This window comes from Carica papaya, chromosome 3 (assembly GCF_054855325.1).
Source record: "Carica papaya isolate Zhongbai chromosome 3, ASM5485532v1, whole genome shotgun sequence".
Lineage (NCBI taxonomy): Eukaryota > Viridiplantae > Streptophyta > Magnoliopsida > Brassicales > Caricaceae > Carica > Carica papaya.
The window spans coordinates 20,049,961-20,069,781 of NC_142311.1; the positions used below are offsets into that span (position 1 = coordinate 20,049,961).

The 19,821-nt window shown below is 32.5% G+C and overlaps 1 protein-coding gene across 1 annotated transcript; it reads left to right on the forward strand.

Annotated features, from left to right (window-relative positions):
- The first annotated feature begins 482 nt into the window (after positions 1-482).
- On the forward strand, positions 483-8,777 carry BIO2 (Radical SAM superfamily protein). The gene is made up of 6 exons (XM_022039907.2): positions 483-809; positions 1,558-1,737; positions 2,405-2,511; positions 3,650-3,855; positions 4,311-4,450; positions 8,254-8,777. Exons 1-6 carry the CDS (start codon positions 615-617, stop codon positions 8,545-8,547), a joined length of 1,122 nt encoding a protein of 373 aa, XP_021895599.1. The 5' UTR covers positions 483-614; the 3' UTR covers positions 8,548-8,777.
- The last annotated feature ends 11,044 nt before the right edge of the window (positions 8,778-19,821 follow it).

Sequence of the window (19,821 nt, forward strand, 5' to 3'; positions counted from 1 at the left end):
TAATTACAAACTGTCATCTATCCTATTTTAATATAATAATTTAAAATTAATTAAAAAATAATTAAAATATATTATCATTTGAAAATTTTATGGTTATTTTTTAAAATATATATTTAATTTAAAAGTATGCAAATCTATTAACAATAGAAATAACCATAAGATCTAAATTTTTTTAAAAATACTATTTTTAATCTTTTCGGAAATTTACTTTTAGATAAATACATTTAATTTATACTTTTATTAATAAAAATAGATAAATACGTATAGATTTAAAATATATATATTTTTACCAACCAAAACTAAACTCGCAAAATTGTGTACAGTGATTTTCTACACAGTTGTCACGTGATCCTTACAGGTGCCATGCTGTGCGTGTGAGGTCGAAACGGAAGAAACGAAAAAAATATAACGGGTTAGGTGTACGGTGGGCCCGGTAAAGGCGGATATCCCAACGGCGTCACACTCAAAGCTGAAAGGACAGATTAGGTTAGGTTGTTAGTGAAGAAAAAGAGGAAGAAGAGTAAGTAAACTTGTTAGTTCAAACCTCCCAAGAGCTTTCTACTTCCATTTTCCCGAGAAAATCTGCATCTCCATTTTCCAATTCAACTCAGAAAATGTTGTCTTCTCGATCACTATTTCGTTCGAATTACCTCATATCGTCCATTTCGCTTTCGCATTCTTTTTCTTCAGCGTCCGCAGCAGCTTCTGAAGCTGAGAGAACGATCAGAGAAGGTCCTAGGAACGATTGGACCAGACAGCAAATCAAGTCTATTTATGATTCTCCTCTTCTTGACCTTCTCTTCCATGGAGTCTGTATCTCTTCTCTTTATTCTTTTCTTGCTTTCTATCCATGTGCCTATCTAAGTTTCCGTTTAAATGTCTGTTTCTCTTGATGCTTACCTGATTCTCTGTTTGGTTATCTATAAATTTAAAAGGTAGATAACATAGCGCAATCTAAGTTGTGCACTTGCTTTACTAACATCACAAAATTCTCATTTGTTTTAACGAATGACAGCTTCACCTCATCCATTTACAAAAACAGTCTACTTAATTTGATCAGTATGATTTTTCACTATTAGTTGCTTTTGCACTGAAAATGTATTGTGATAATGCTTTTCTTTTCTTATTTTATGCGAGAATTTATTCATTTCTATTATATTATGTTTAATTACTACTTAGGTGCACCGTGCTTCAAGTAGATTCCAGCAGTTCGTTAATGTTTTCTTTCTTCTAAATTCCAAGATTCGGAATTAGGTGGCGTTATGTTTGTGTTTGTCTACCAGTATCAACTGAAACTTTTCAACTCTTAGCTTTTTTTTTTAATAATACTAGCCTTTAATTAAATTCAGAACTGAGAAACGAAGCCCAGCATCATTTAAAATTGAACAGTGTTTTAACTTTTACTGGCACTGTTTTATTTTACAGTATTCCTTTTTTCTCATTTTCTCACTACTGCAAAATTGTTTTCTTATTTTCTTCCTCCTCCCAGTTAGTTGTGTTTGTTTAAACTGTGTTTATAATACAATATTAACTTATACGAGGTTCATGCTTTTTCAGGCCCAAGTTCACAGACATGCCCATAACTTTAGGGAAGTGCAGCAATGCACTCTTCTCTCTATTAAGACCGGTGGTTGTAGTGAGGATTGCTCTTATTGTCCTCAGTCATCAAGATACGACACTGGACTGAAGGCCCAAAAGCTTATGACTAAAGAAGCTGTCATGAATTCAGCAAAGAAGGTTGCTAGCTCTCTCTTTTAAGGCCTTCTAAAAGCTTTTTTATTGGATTATGAATTATGTCAATAAGACTGTTATACTCAGCAATGAATGTATGTCCTGCTACTGTTAATAGGAGGTGGCATATTAGTTTTCCTTGTGCTGAAATTGTTCCTTTTGCCTTCAGTCACTATAATAAGCTATGTCCCGAATTGAGACCCGTATACCTATTGCATTTCGCAGGAATGCAATCTATGTTGAATACCTGTGTATGCACATGCAACCACATTTCTTTATTTGGGAAGCTCCTCTATAAGCATGAAATTTAGGTTGAATAGAAGTTTTTTTCTGTGTGAATCAGACATGATTTTCCACTTTTTCATCTGTTAAACTGCGTCGCTAGGTAAGGGATATTTATTTTAGTAAGTTGTCTGATATTTCTAAATTTAACTCTAGTGTTCTCCAGATTCCTGCTTTGTTTTTCAATATGTTGGGTGTAATTGATGTTGATGAAATATCTTTGATTAAACCTTATGAATTTGCAGGACCCTGAATCCTGTGAGCACTTAATTTTTGGACTGCCAGTTTATGGCAGTATCTATTTTTATGTTAAAGAAATATTTCTATGTTTTTCATGTAATAGGATTCCTTTCTCATGTTAGAATGATTTCAACGTCTTAAATGCTTTCAGGCTAAAGAGTCTGGTAGCTCACGTTTCTGCATGGGTGCTGCATGGCGAGATACAATAGGAAGGAAGACTAACTTCAATCAGATACTTGAATATGTGAGAGAAATAAGGTAATGAAGCAGCATTGGCAACAACACATGGGAGAAATTCTTTATGGTCAAACTATAAGAACAATCTTCTGAATCTGCAAGATCTTAGATATTCTTTATTCTATAAGTTCTAATGTAATATTTCAATTTTGGAAGTAAGTATCACAAAGAAAGGAAAACCAGTTCATTTGAGGCAAAACAATAACTAAGGAACTTGACAATTGAGTTCTCTCCCTCCTGTTTGTTCATTCATACACTTATAGTCAGAGCCAACCATGTACTGTCAATTTGATGCTGGAATGTGAGTAACAAGGGTCAGTTTGGTGCTTCACCCAAGGTGACTGCTCGCAAATAGATTCGTACTGGATCTAATCATTAGGGTCTAGCTAGAAAAGGTATTTCTTTTGAACAGAGGCTGGTTAAGTGAATGTACAGCTTAACCTGTAGGTGATTATTGTTCTGGTGGCCATGGTGTAAGCTGTTGTGGAACACAGCTACAAGCTGGCAAGCATCAGTTGAGTGACAGCAGGTTCTATTTTGGTGAAATTTTTGCTTGATCTGGGTTTGTGAAGTAGAGGCAGTGGACAAACATTTTCAGTCATTCTCCTGTCCATCTTTTAGTCGGTTCAGAGGGAGTGAAGCAGAAGATTTTTTACTGGGGTGGAAAGTCTTTCATAGGGTTAGAAATTTTTACAGCTAGTACCCTTTACTCTTGGATTAGAAGCCACTATCTCGCATATGAGGAGTGCTTGTGGATCTTATACATTTCTTGCTTGTAATTAGCTTTTGTTTATGGGAGGCACTTTCTTCATTGTAGATATGTTTTCTTTTCTTGTAAATGAAAATATATTATAAGGTTTCTGATAGTGATTTGAAGACTCAAGTTGAACCCTCCTTGTTGGAATCGTGGTTGTTCTTAAAGGAAATATCTTAATTACTTTTATATAAGCAAATATCTAACTTTTATCCTAGTTTGTATTTACTTGGTTCATGCATCCGGTTATTGTCTTTTCATGTGTTTATAGAAGAATCTTTCTGTGTTCTAGAGCATCCAACGGCGACATATAAGGTAGAAGAAAACAGTGATGTTTGGATGTGTAATGACCCATTCTCCTAGTTTTGTTTACTGGTTTTTATTGATAAGAATGTCTTATGCCAGGGACATGGGAATGGAGGTTTGCTGCACCTTGGGTATGCTGGAGAAGCAGCAGGCTATTGAACTCAAGAAGGCCGGCCTTACAGCTTACAATCACAATCTTGATACCTCACGAGAATACTATCCAAATATTATCACAACTAGAACTTATGATGAACGACTTGAAACCCTCCAATATGTTCGTGAAGCTGGAATTAATGTTTGTTCAGGTGATTTGACTGAAAATTACAATATTTGTTATTAAAAAAATTATTCTCCCCATAGATAGGCTATCTGGTCCACTAAATGGTCTTAGTTTTGTTTCCCCACATCATCTTTTTCTTTCCAATCGTAGATGGACACTTTCTGATGATCAAGGTGCATTTTCCGTACAGCACAATGTATGGTTTTTTTTTGAGATAACACAGCGCAATGTATGTTAGTCCCAATTCTTCCACATTCCGCCCTTAAAACACTTTGCTTTGAAGAAGTTGGTTTATTTTTAAGTTGGCTGTTCAGTATTTCACTTAATGCTTGTTAAGGGTGTCTCTCTGGTGTTAGCCTGTATATGCCCTCATGTCCACATAGATTAATCTTTTCCTTTCAACTGCAAGGAAAACAGTGATGTCACAGTTGATCATTACTGTCTATCTTATTTTCGAAGCTCATTCTTTTCTGTCCACAGGAGGAATAATTGGGCTTGGAGAAGCAGAGGAGGACCGAGTTGGGTTGTTGCATACGCTGGCCACACTGCCTACTCATCCAGAGAGTGTTCCTATCAATGCATTGGTTGCAGTAAAAGGCACACCTCTTCAAGACGAGAAGGTAATTTCAGTCCTCTTCAAACCAAAAATGCAAACTTCATCATGAATGCATAAACATATATAAAGTTGGGTTAAAAGTTCAGCACCAGTGTTAGATAGGATGCAAGGTGTTTTCTTCATTTAACATGTGGCAATATGTATATATAGATTGTATATTTACTCAAAACATCTCTAGGTGACTACTAGAGTTCAATTAGATTTATAACAAATTAAGGTCTGGGAGAAAAAAGAATTTATGTAAAAAGTGTATGTAATTGAAAAGAATTATGAATGAAGAAATTCACTAGAACCCTTGGATTTCACTAGAACCAGGTTCTTGATAAGAGTCCTGTAATTTGTTACAAAGTGATCCCTATGTGAGGAGACTAAAATACTCTTCTCATATTGCTTTTGCTAGCTCAATCTCCTGCAATCTTGTTGGTCAACCACAATTAGAAGGGAATAAGTATGTAATAACTGCAAATCCTCATCTATTGTTGTTGCCAAGAGATTCTTCCCTCTATTCATCAAACTTCACTATGCTTAACTCCATAGTTTTAAAAATCGAAAAATTGCTTTGATAGACCATGGAACTTGGAGACTTAGTGTTCATTCAGGCAAACTTCTGCTTCTACTTTTGCTGTCAAGAAGTAGAAGTACAGAAGTGTTTTAAGTAAAAGCGGAAACTTTTTTTTTTTTTTTGTTTTTGAGAAAGATGAAATCAGAAGTTGAAATAGATACTTTTGAGAGACGGTTTGTGCTGTAGGAAGTAAGTAATATTTTCAACATACATACCTATTAACTTTACGTTTCATTAATTAATAAACTTAATATTGTTAAAATAAAAATCTAATATTAGTTCATTTTTAACAATTTTATATTTATTGTATATTATTTAAATAACATGTAACTTAAAATAAAATAATAATTTAAAATTAATATTTATATTTAATAAATAAATAAAACAATAAGATTAATTCCACATTTTACATTGAAAGCAGTTTCCATCGAAAAATTTACTGGCATATATTGTTTTTCATCTTTAAGTTGTTTAAACTGAAAATTATTTTTAAAGGACTTTAACCAACTCCAACACAAACATTAGCCAGACCGGTGGCAGCCTTCCTAGTGGACCCAGAACCACTACTCTCCAGTGGAGACGATCTGACTGCCTTCATATACTAATAGAAGGTGCTCCTTCATGATCCCTCCATCCAACACTGATCTTTCCTTCTAGAACAAAGAGGCAACTTGTCTTTCTACCTTTGGCAAATTCTGATGAAGACAAGAATATTCCTTGTTTCTTATGAAATGTTTCAGCCAGAAAGTAATTGCTTACACTGTCTAAACAAAAAAAAGTATTTCAAAAGAACACTGTCTAAAAAACTACTCTTTTAATTAGATAGCAATGGCTGGATTTCTCAACAATCTCATCCCATCCCTTAGAAATGTGAAAGGACTTTATCTTCAAAATTCTGAAATTGCTTGGACCCCAATATCTAGGGGCACTTAGGTCAAGGGGGGCAGCTAGCGAGTTCTTTGTTAGCTTGGAGAATGACTATAGTTTGCAACTATATTGAGAAGATGAAGGTCGGTGACCTGGTAGTTGAAGAGATCAGAGACTTGAGGGAGGATGTCGTGGGCTTTTTTACGACTTTCTATATAGAACCTTTCAGTTGGCAATGGAATCTAAATGACCTAGATTTTGACGCTCTTGATCAGTGGAAGGTACAGTGGCTGGAGAGACCTTTTCGTGAGGAGGAGATTCTTGAAGCACTAAGAAATTGTAAAAAGGATAAGGCTCTATGGCTGGATGGATTTAATATGGCTTTCTTGCAAAATAATTGGGAAACAATGGAATAAGATCTCATTCTGATGTTTTCTAAAGTTTCTAAGAACGGTTCCTTCTTGGCCCTTATTCCTAAAGTTGAGATGCTTTCAATACTAAGGATTTTATACCTATAAATTTAGTGTCTTGTATCTGCAAGCTCATAGCTAAATTGTTAGCTAAAGATTAGAGCTTGTGGGGGACAATGTGGTGGGAGCGAAAACGCATATATAGAGGGAAGACAAATTCTGGATGTTGCCGCTACTAGGAAGTAAATTGGTAGACTCCACGCAAAAGAATGACGTGAAGGGTTTGATCTGTAAACTTGGTCTGGAGAGGCTTATGACCATCTGTCTTGAGAGTTCCTATTTTATATATTGTGGAGACTTGGGTTAGGAAATATATTGTATGTTTGGATGAAGGCTTTTTATTGCTACTTTTGTGACTATTATTAATGATGACCCCTAGGATTTTTTCAAAGTCTCATGGGGCTCAAGGCTAGGGGGCCCTCTCTCTTCCCTCATTTTTATCATTGACATGGAGGCTCTAAACAGCATGATTGCCAGAACAAAGGATTAGAGGCTGGTGGGAGGGGGTGGTATCTGAAAGAAGCATTAGAGACGATGCATTTGCTTTTTCCTAATGGCACTGTCTTTTTCAAAGGCTCAATGATGATACTTTCTTTAACATTAGATGCATCTTCCTAGCCCTTCAAGCTGTCCTTTGTCTGAAGAACAACTTGGCCAAGTTAGAGTTGGTTCCTCTTGGGGACAGGATGAACTTGGAACCACTTGTTGCCTTCCTGGAGTTAAGGCGACCCCAGTTTACCTATGAAATAACTTGGTTTGCCTTTGGGGCCTAAGTTTAAAAAGACTGTTGTTTGGGAGCCTGTGATGTCTGAGATTTTGGAAGAGATTGACAAGGTCAGTCTAAGGTGCGCAAAGCTCATTTTCACTAGCTGCAAATTGTTCAATTTGCTCATGTAAGGCGATACCACTGAGCATAGACCATCTTTGCTAGAGTCTATAGATATACGTACCTGGCTTTGCACTCTCATTCCAATGATGCACCTCTTTAATCAAAAAAGTGGAACTGCTCGATGTTCCATATTAAAATTCATTAAAGCCAAGTTGTATCATTATGCTCCATAAAAGTTATTAGTGTCCCGTTCACGACATTGTACTCAATAAAATGAATGAAGAGTTTTATTGGGGGAAACTCCTGATGGAAAAATATTGGAAATGAAAAATCCTCCAAAGAACCTTTTTCCCTATGCGATAGTAAGGAGGTCCTGATGGTATTGAGCTGCTAGTTTACTTTATAATGTCAACTCACAATTGAATTTGATTGTATTGTAAATTTTAAATACTTAATACATAGAGATTGTATTTACATGCTGGATTTTTTAATGAAAAATATAATTCAATTATTTTGATTTATTTTAATGATAATATATGCAACATTTCCAATCACTATATAATTTTCTTCATGAAAATGAGAATATAATTATGTATCTTAATTTTATTTATCTATTTATACAACAAAGCAATGATATTTTTTAATTTCAATTATTTTTCATGGTGAATTTTTTTATTTGTTTTCGTCAAATATTCATTTTAAATCATTTTCAAATAAGATTACTTGTTATTTATTTTGTAGGTAAAAGGATTATTTGGTCAAAGCATGCAACGGGCTTTTAACTTAATCAATATTTAATTTTTTTAACATAATATTGCATATATAAAGTACCAAATATATTAATTAAAGTAACTTTCTTTTTCCATAAATAGTAATCTTTCACTTGAAAAAGACGTGTATTTACATTAAATTACATTTATCTAATTAATTTTATTTATATAATTAACATAAAATAACTTTTTTTAATCAGTATTCTGTCATATACAGGTGTATTTGCCTTAAAATCAATTCTCACTGGAGTGTTAGAGATGTTGTATGTTTAATATGTCCTCTAATTGTTTTTTCTTTTTTTTTTTCAGACAGTTGAAATATGGGAAATGATTCGAATGATTGCAACGGCTCGTATAGTGATGCCAAAAGCGATGGTGAGGTTGTCAGCTGGGAGAGTTCGTTTCTCAATCTCTGAGCAGGCATTGTGCTTTCTTGCTGGTGCAAACTCTATTTTCACAGGTGAAAAACTGTTGACGACAGCCAACAATGATTTTGAGGCGGATCAAATCATGTTCAAACTGCTTGGATTAATTCCCAAGCCTTCTCAATCAAACGACTCTGATCTAGAAAATTGTGAAGAAGCTGCTTCTGCTTCACAATGACCTTACTGTTCTTGTGCATTTCGTATTTCTATCTACCTCAGTGCTGTGTATATGCCTGTTCTACAAGAATCTAATTATTTTTGTCAAGTGTGTTTGGTGTAGAGTGCAACAGAGTGTCATTGACTAGTTATGTTTCCGTTTAGAGCAGGAGAAGTTTATCTTCTAAGGTTGTAGGTTTATTTCTGTAGCAAGAATAGTTTGATTATAATCTCACTTAATAGTTTTACCAATTCCTTTTTAAATTTGTCTAAAAATGCCACTAATGAAAATAGAATACCATAAGATCGGAATTATAGTTTGATTATGATCTTCTGTGCATATGCACATGTTTATGAATATCAGTTATTTTTTCATGTTCCCCACAAATTTGTTGGTATCAGTCGATATTCCTATTTGAGCTAAATTTACTTTTATAGGCAAAATGTCCTTACACAACCTCTGTACAAATGTTTACTTCGAGATGATATGAAGTGGCCCAAATTTTTTCCATTGAAATCCCATTCCAACTGAGGTTGAGTTATCCTTTTCTAGTAAACTCTCACTCCATGCTCTATGATCGTCAAGTTTTATTGAGTAGGACCCCTCCTTGGGATGAGTCCAAATAAGCTTGTATGGTGACTTATACTAACTAGAATAATGAAGACGAGATTTGTTTCAAGCAATGAGAAAGACTCATAATAATGGAGGTACTTGGTATTTACTTGCTACACTATTAAGTGTACTAATTGTACAAGTAATAAAATGATAAGTGTGTATCGTTTATAATAAAGATTGTTTTAATGTAATTTATAGTTAACTAAACTCTTATATTTATTGAAATACTGAAATGATAAGATTTCTGAAAAAATATGTCATTTTCACACTTAATTGTCTAAAATATCTTTATTTAAACAACTAATTTTTTTGTTAAACCTATACATATCCTTCATTAACTCATTTCAAAAAATATAAAAGAGAAAGAAAAAGATCCAAAGTTGAAAACCAAACATCATTTCAGAAATCTTCTCTTCTCTTCGAGCTTTATTTCTAAATATCTACTTTGAAGGAATTTTGAGATAACTTTTAAAATCTTCTTCGAATAATATTTTTATGAAGCATGCTTGCAGTTCTTCTCAAAGATAATTTAAGAAAGAAATTCAATAGAAACAATCTTTACTTGAATATAAATAAATTTTTCTAAGTTTGTGTTTCTATTATTATACATTCTCTTTTATAAAAGAATACTTTGAAGTTGCTTTATGGAAAGTTTTTTTAAAGATTATTTACTTGGTTTTAAATGAGATTAGGTATGTGATGTCAAAGAGTAAAATGTATATTATTTTTAAAAATGCATTGACATAAGACCTTCTCACTTGAAGATATCTATTATAGATAAAGAATATAAATCTTTTGTATTGAATTTTCCTACTATATGAGAATGTCACTTGGACATAACTGGTTTTTCTGAGGCAATCATTCTATAATCTTATAAGTTATGTTCTCCTCCAAGGCCTTTATCTCACTCTTATAGTTTCTACCTAGTGAGAGCTCTCACAAGCTTCCCTCTATGTATTAGATTCTAATTGTAAACTCACGGCTAATAGGTATCTTATATGATCTTGATTGCAACTGTTGTATGTTAAGGTTGATGAGACGAGAACTGATCCTCCTGGTCATATAGATTCTTCCTTTCATCCTCCTGATTCAGATTCAAGTGACTTAATTGACTCATACACATAATCTTTTAGATGTTAAGGAACCTTTTTGATCCTAGTTGACCTTCTTCTAGTTGGAGTTTCTTTAAGTGGATGGCTTTGAAAGCAATTATTTTCATCAATCTCCTCTTCCTTATCTATATGCTCTTCTTCCAGGTTCTGTAGTCTACATTTCTGCTTTGCTCTATCTCTTCTTCTTGTATCATTTGTGTCTTAATTGGGACCTCCATATGTCTCACCTCCTCCTAAACTCCACAAAGATGCTTATTCATGCTCTGATTGACCTTGTCAATTTTGTATAGAAACACCTTTTTTAAAAGATCAAATTTCTTAAGATGATCACCTTGCCTATCTCCATCTTAAGTAGTCTGTATCTTCTATTCTAAATGGGTAACCAAGAAATATATTTCTTAGCTTTAGGGTCAATTTATGTCTTTCTACAATTAGGGTCGATGAAATGCCAAACAACAAAACACTTTAAGATGCTTATAGTCAGGTTTGATTTTAATTAATACCTAATATGGAGTTTTATTTCATTGTTGATTACTAAAGATGGTATCATGTTTATCAAGTAGACCGCAGTTAAAATCATCTCACTCTATTACTTCAAGCCAAGCCCACTTTAGAATCTTAGGGCCCTAACTACATTGAATATTTTATGATGCTTTCTATTCTCTCGTTATGTTTTGATATTCCTATGGAGCTTATTTGATGGATTATGCCCTTATCTGCATAAAACTTCGTCATCTCGAACTCATTCCGATTGTTACTTCGGATCATCTTGATCTTCTTCCCAAATTAGGTCTCAATCATGGTACAAAAGTTTTGTAAGTTAAGGTTGGTTTTAGCTTTAGTTCTTATAAATACATCCAAGTACACCTGCTATAATCGTCAATAATTGAAAGAAAATATTTATAACCATCATATGAAACCTCATTACACGGTCCCCAAATTTCATAGTGAATTAACTCAAAAAAAATATTTTGTTATACTTTCACAAATAGAAAAAGAGATTTTATACATCTTTGTTCGATTGAAAACATCAAGATATTTGAAATTTATGTTCTTCTAATTACAAAAAGGCAATCCTGAATTATTCTAGGATGGGTGCCCTAGGCGATAATGCCACATTTCAAATAATTTACTTTAGTGGGGCCCAAAGAAACTACATCAAAAAATGTTTGTTGAGATAATTCCTTGATCCTTCCTCATTGCTTGAATTGATGTAACCCATTCTTCAGATCACCCACTCCAAGGATCCTTTATGTCATAAGGTTCTATATCACACACAATTTTAGTGTGAATATCAAGCAACATTTAATGTTCTTTGCCAATTTTCTTGAAATATTAAGTTAAATTTAAATGATATTACACACAATACATTCCTAAGATCAAATCATCATTTATTTTAATAGTCGCTATATGACATATACTGACTTTATTTCTATTTGGTAAGGTCACTTTAGGTGAAATGTTATTAATGGTGTCTAAGTACAAGTTGTTGGGTTTTAATTTATTGTGTGGACTTAATGTGAGCCTTATTTTGCATAAAAGATTATTAATTTTATTAAGTTTATTTAAAAGTGATCAGACACAGATATTAGACCTTAATGCATTTGGTAAAATATGGGTCTCTTTCATATATAGAGATAAAAAAATGTTATTTCTGATTTTATGATGGAGTTAATAAGAAATAACGAAACTTGACGATATAAAAAGGAAGTTATGGTCTCCAAATCGCACGTAGAGTTTATTTTTCTTGTTATCCCATAAAAAAAGAGTTTGAAACGCCATGTGTCAATTTAGAAGATCTACCATACTACGTACAAATTTCTTCTATTATTGATTCAAGTATGCTTCCGATTACAAATATAATCTTTTTGTTCAATATGAGTATGATTATTTGATTTTAGATACAAGTTGTTTTGAAATCCTACAAGTGGTATCAGAGCCACTCATTTTGAATAGTTGGATTGAATTTTTTTTTTTTTGGATTTGTTTTGGTTTAAACGAAAAAAAATATTTTGGAAATTATTTTATGAATTTTTGATTCAGTCGGATGATTTTGAATTTTTGATTTGGATATTTTGGTTATTCAGCCACACATTTTATTTTTAAATTATGAATCATTGGATCGGCCTAACATTGCAACTGATCGATTTTGGAGGGCTAACTTGTTGCGGTTTTTATTACACCGAGAGGAAGATAGAAGAAGAAGAAACAAATCATCGCACGACTACAATCGTGCAATCACAAAGTCTCATTGGCGGGATTGACACGGTCATGTGATCATACTTGCAAGGTGACCATGACCATCTGGTCGTAGCATCACACGCGACACGAGGTAGGGAGGTACTGGCAAGTAGCAGTCGAAAGGACCCACCTGCATGAGGAAGAAGAAGAAAAAAAAGGTTTTTTAAGGGTTGTCTTCTTCTTATTCGGGCTTAGGCCGTGGGTCCAATTTGGTTTTGATTTTTTTGGGGCTGTGAGCTAAACAAGAAACAAAAAATAAAAAAAAATGAGGGGAGGGGAGGCCCGTGTGTGTGTGGGCCCAAAAGCCCGAACAAGCTCGAGTCCAGACCTGACCCGGTCCAAACTTGACTAGTCAACGATCAACGTTTGACCATTGATGGTCAACGTTTGATCATTGACGGTCTATGTTTGACCATATTAAAATAAAAAATTATTAAAAAAATTGATTTTTTAGGATATTTAAGATATTTTTCTTCCTTGTACAATATAAATTCGGTATAATTTTGAATTTAAATATTGATATATGTATATATATTTTGAAATGAATTGATTTATACAACATATCTCCAAAGTGACATCCTTTATATTAAGTTAATGTATTTTAGAATGTAAAACGGTTGTATGAATGTAATTTATGTAAATGTTAATTGACCCAGAAGAAAGTTAATGTTTGACATGATTGCATTCCAATTTGATGTAATTAATATGTGATAGTTATTCAGTTTAACATGTGAACTATAAATCGATCCAAAAGAAGATTTATTATTTGGTGTCTTTATTGTCAATGTTTAATTACTATTACAAGATATCACATACAAATTAATATTTTGTCCAAAAATAGAGTGAATAGAGTGTCCGATATCTTGAGTGAGATTTACCTTTATTTAAATTCATTATTATTATTTATGGTTTAAGATTTTATGTGAGTATTGATTGATTGGTTGTTGTTTGTTCTTTGTTCAGTTCCTGGTTCTATTGCAAATATCTCAATGAGTGTTAATTCCATCACAATGTTAAAGTGCATAAACTTCAAGAAATAGAAAATGAATGTTCTCATTATTCTTAGAGTTATGGATTTAGATCTTATTTTACGAGTCAATCAACTCGATCTGCTTATTGCTGATAGTATCCCCGAAGATAAAAGGGAGGTGAAATGGTGGGAACAGTCAAACCGTATCTGTTTGCTGGTCATGAAAAGTGCCATTTTAGAAGCTTTTCGAAGTACTATGTCTGATAAGATCTCTACGATTTTTTTGAGATTCTCAAGAAATGTTTTGCCAAGAATGAGAAGGTAAAAAATAGTACACTCTTGGCAAACCTTATTTTCATGAGATATAAAGGGCAAAAAAACATGGAATACATTATGAAGATGTCTCATATACATTATAAGCTCAAGACAATAAGACTGGAATTATTAGAAGAATTACTAGTGCACTTTGTTTTGATCTCTATTTCGCCACAGTTTAGTCAGGTGAGTTATAATTGCCAGAAGGAATCTTGATCCCTTAATGAGCTCATCTCTCACTTTGTTTAAGAGGAAAGGCTAAAGAATCAAAAGACGGAGAGTGCTCATTTAGCCATGATCTCAAAGGACAAAAAAAATAAGAAAAGGAAAACATGTAAAACTATTGTGGTTAAAGCACCACAGAAAAAATAGCAGAAGATACAAACTGCGAGTGTCTGTATCTTCTGTAAAGCTGCAGGTTATCAGAAGAAATAATGTGCCAACTATCATCCATGACGTGCAAAGAAATGTATGCTTCTTGATTTTATTTGTTCTGAGGTTAATTTAACCTCGGTACTAAGATACACGTGGTGGATAGATTCTGGTGTAACAACTCACATTAATGTGTCCATGTAGGATTGCCTGAGTTGCCGAAAGCTACGTGAAAAAGCTAGATTTATTTATGTTGGCGACAACAAACTAGTGAAAGTTGAAGCAATTGACATATTTAGATTATTATTAAGAACTGATTATTTTTTTGATTGGAATGAGACTTATGTTGTACCGTCATTTAGATAGAATTTATTTTTATTTTTATTTTGAATAAATTTGGTCATTTTTGTTCTTTTAGAAATGAAATATTTAGTCTTTTTTATGATTCAAAAATAATTGGTACTAGTTTTTTATTAGGTCCTGATAATCTTTATTTGTTTGATACAATTGCTTCTTTTAATGAATCTTTACATATGAGTACACGAGGTGTAAAATGTAAATTAACTAGTGAGAATTCTGCCTCACTATGACATAAGAGATTATGTCATATCTTCAAATAGAGAATAAAAAGACTTGTGTCAGATGAAATTCTTGATCCCATTGATTTTTCAGATTTTGACATGTGTATTCATTGTATAAAGGAAAAACAGACAAACATAAGAAGATTTGGTGCCAATAGGAGTATGGATGTAGTAAAACCTATTCATACAAATATAAATAGACCATTCCCTTCAGGTTTTTCGAATAATCAATAATAATTCATGACATTCATAGATGACTATTCTAGATATGACTACTTTTATCTCATTCATGAGAAATCATAGTTACTGGATATATTAAAAAATTTTAAAGCTGAAGTTGAAAACCAATTCAATAAAAGTATTAAAGCTGTTAGAGCTGATTGTAGTGGTGAATACTATGATAGATATGAAAGATCAGGTGAACGGTGTCCATGATCGTTTGCTAGATTTTTAGAGGAATATGGTATTGTCCTATAGTACACTATGTCAGGTTTGCCTAATATGAATGATTCTGCTAAAATGCGAAATAGAATACTTAAAAATATGGTAAGGAATATAATTAGTCATTCTACCTTACCTGAATCTCTCTAAAGAGAAACATTAAAAGCCGCAACATATATATTCAATAGAGTTCCAACTAAAGCGACTACAAAGACCCCTTATGAGATTTAGACGGGCAAGAAGTCTAGTTTAAAGTATTTGCACATTTGGGGGTCCAGATGAGGGTAGGCCCTATAGGCTACATGAAAAGAAACTAGATTTAAGAAATGTTAGTTGCTATTTTGGCTATTTTGAAAAATTCAAAGGTTATAAGTTTTATGATTCTACTACTAAGACAATTTTTGAGACATAAAATATCCAATTATTTGAGAATATTGAGTTGGCAGGGGGAGGCAGAGAGAGTTCGAGACCTTATCTTTAAAGATAAATACATTGATATTTACTCAGTTGCTATTGACAATGATCAAGATCATATTCTCATACCTAACATTGTTCAAGAGGCAATTTCAGATCAAAACAATGTCATTGTACCTCCTGTTTATGCTCAATAAGTTATTCTAGAAGAACAAACTCCATAACTTCAAAAAACAGTGTCATTAAGAAAATCCACTAGAGAAAAGAGAAGTGTAATTCTAGATGATTATTTTGTATTTCTCTAAGAATATAAGGATGATATTGGAATGGTGGAAGATGATTCAATCAACTTCCATCAAACCATGAAAAGTTTTAACTCTCAAAAGTGGACTGATGCCATGAATAAAGAGATTAAATCCATGAAGAAAAATGATGTTTGGGATCTTGTCCCATTGCCTCAAGGTATGAAACTCATTGGTTGCAAATTGATTGTTAAGATCAAGAGGGATTCGAAGGGTGATATGGAGAAGTACAAGACTCATCTTATCGCTAAAGGGTTTACATAGAAAAAAGACATCGATTATAAAGAAACTTTTTTTTTAATTTTATTGAAAGATTCTTTTCAAGAAAATAATGATTTTAGTGACACATTTTGATCTTGAATTTCATAAGATGGATGTTAAGACATATTTCTCAATGGTGACATCAATGAGACAATTTATATGGTGTAACTAGAGAATTTTGTATCAGGCAATACGAAGCAAATAGTTTGGAAACTAAAGAAATTTATCTATGGACTTAAGCAGACTTCTCGTCAATGGTATCATAAATTCCATCAGGTTATTATCTTGTTCTGTTTTAAGATGAATATAGTGAATAATTGTGTATAACATACGTTCAGTAGGAGTAAGTATATTTTTTTAGTTTTATATATCGATGATTAACTGCTTACTAGTAATGATATATGTTTATTGCATGAAACTAACAGATTTTTGACAAAGAATTTTGAAATAAAAGATCTTAGGGATGCCTCTTTTGTATTAGGGATCCAGATATATTAGGATTCGCTCTCAGAGCATTCTTGAATTATCATAGAAGAGCTATTCAAAAAGTTTCTTAAAAAGATTTGGCATGTAAAACTACAAGCCATGTGACATTCTTGTGTGTAAAGGAGATAAGTTTACTCTTAGTCAATGCTCAAAGAACGACCTTGAGTATAAAGAAATGCAAAAGATTCTTTATTTTTTAGTTATGGGGAGTCTTATGTATCTTCAGGTTTGTATGCATATGAATATTGTGTACATTATTTGGATGCTAGTGAGATATTTGAGCAATTTAGATATGGATAATTGGAAGGTAGCCAAACGTGTTATACAGTATCTATAGAGAACGAAAGACTATATGCTTGCATACAGGAGATCAAATTAGTTGAAAATCATTAATTATTTTGATTCTAATTTTGTCAGATGCCAAAACAGTAGGAAATCCACATCAGGCTATATCTACTTGCTTACTGAGGGAGTCATTTCCTAGAAGAGCATTAAGCAAACACTCATATCCTCTTGCACCATGGCAGTTGGGTTTATAGCATGTCATAAGGTGTCTAATCATGGAATATGACTGTGAAATTTTGTCATTGGACTATGCATCATATATAAAATTGAAAGACCACTAAATATATTTTGTAACAATAAATATGTAGTTATGTATTTCAATAACAACATAAGCTCAACAAAATCAAACATATTGATATCAAACTCCTAGATGTTAAAGAAAGAATTCAAAGTAAACAGATATTAATAGAGTAGATCGAAATAAACTTGATGGTTACAGATCCGCTCACTAAGGGATTACCACCAAAGTTTTTTCATGAGTACATTGTTTATATGGATGTTGTATTTCTTGAGGATATATAGTTTCAGTAAGAGTTTTGTACTATAGTTGCTTTTATGATACAAACATGTAATGAGTTTTGTATGTTGTATATGGTTTATGTATTTAATAATTAATTTCAGTTATATTGATTTAGTTTATTTTTATATTTTATCTCTAAATTTACTTAAAGTTTATTTCACTAAAGTTAAGGCAAAACCAGTTAGAAATAGACATGCTTGGATTACATAATATGTAGTTTTCATGCTGCACATCAATACTTGATCAATGTCATTTGATTACATTGATATATGTGATCATTGATGGGATTAGTTATGACAGTTATTGCAAAGACTGCTTTGATCTTATGTTAATGTGATTGATTGATGAGATTGTTTAAGAATGCATTCAAGTATTGATAATAAAATTCTGATTACTCATACAATTATTTAATGTACAATTATAAGGTGACATATAAAGTCTAAATAAGAGATTGTTGGATTTTAATTGATTGTGTGGGCTTAATATGGGCCTTATTGTGAATAAAAGAGTATTAATTTTATTGGGTCCATTTAAAAGTGATCGGTTACGGATATTGAGCCTTAATGCAATTGGTAAAGTATAGACTTCTTTTTTATGCAAAGACCAAAAGCATTATTTCTGATTTTATGATTGGTTAAATCAGAAATAACGAAACTTGACAATATAAAAAGGTAGTTATAGTCCCCAAATCACACGTAAATACCTTACTACGTGTAGATTCCTTCCACTATAGATTCAAGTATGCTTCCAATTACAAATTTAATCCTTTTTATTCAATATGAGTATAGTTATTTAATTTCATATATAGGTCAGTTTGAAATCCTACACAAGTGTGGTAAAATGATTATGTGATCAAATGTATCAATATTAATAATCTATGGAATGTTATGTTTTTCTTCTGAATCTATTGCATAATATTATTGCATAAAGACATCCTAGAGAAACCAACAATTGTGGGCTCTTGTGGAGAGCTTGAGGATGAATGAACCATGTGAGTTAAGGTTTGCCTTTGTTGAAATAACTCTATAATTTAATTGTACTGCTCCTATGAAAAAATAAGTTGTTTATCTACCTTATTTGGTTCTGACTGCTCAATAACTGACACGTGATTGACATTGAAGTGTTTAACCTTGCAAGCTTTGGATCCTTTTAGATAACCTTGAAGCTTATGGCAAGCTTCAGCACTATGCCTAGGCATATTACAATTTGAACATACAACTTTGTTTGGGTTTGCCTTAAAGCACATCTCTAGAGCACATCCACTCATCTTACAATATGAACAATAGTATTTTTCCTGATTAAGGTTTGGGCTTCTATGGTTTTTATTTGTATCCTTCATACTAAATTCTAGGGCTCTATTTGATACATTGACTATTGAGATTTCTCTCCATTTTTTTCTTATTGTATAAAGAAATAGACCTCATTCAACTGGATGAAGAATTTAATTAACAGTATTTAAGCCTTAATGACTTTGTAAGACTCATTTAATCCCATCAAAAATTTGATCACAAAATCTCTCTATTGATACTCTACTACTATTTTAAGCCCCCACATGTACAATTCAATAATGCTTCATCGTTCAATAATTCATCAAATAAACTCTTCAACTTAGAGAAATAAACACTCACTAGATCCTGGTTTTGCATGAGGTTTGCAATAACTTGCTTCACATAGTATATTTATGGTGCATTATGTTACGCATGTCTTTGTTCGAGTTCAAGCTATAGCTGATGTGGTATTTCAGCATAAAGTGTGTTGCACTTTAAGTATGGGAAGAGTGTGTTTTGAATCCCACATGATTACCATGTCATTGCATTGTAACCAGTGTGGTATTAATAGATATGATGGATTTGTTGGTTCAATTAAGGTTTCATCGACGAACTCTAACTTGTTTTTTATTTTTAGTGCCTTTTTCATTAGTCTTGCCCATGTATGATAACTATTTACCTTGAGCAGCTGAGTAACTGAAATCCACTGGAGCTTTCATTTGCTCTAATGTAAATACAAACTACATGAATTTGTCAGATCTAGAATGATTATACTTATAGACAATGAGTTTGATTAAATAGTTGTCTAGTTTGTGTATTCAGTTTCCACCTCGTACTTTGATACCATGTAATAAGTTATCTAGCTCTTCCCCAATGATTTAAGATCTAATAAGATAATCGTGTGAGCTAAACTTGTAAGGATTTGTAAGGATTTGTAAACATAAGGCAAAAACAAATAAAAAAAGCGAGGAAAACAAAATAAGTACTCCAGAGAAACGATAGAGAGAAAATCCTAAGATTTTGAGAAAATAAAAAATTTAATTCAAGAGGCA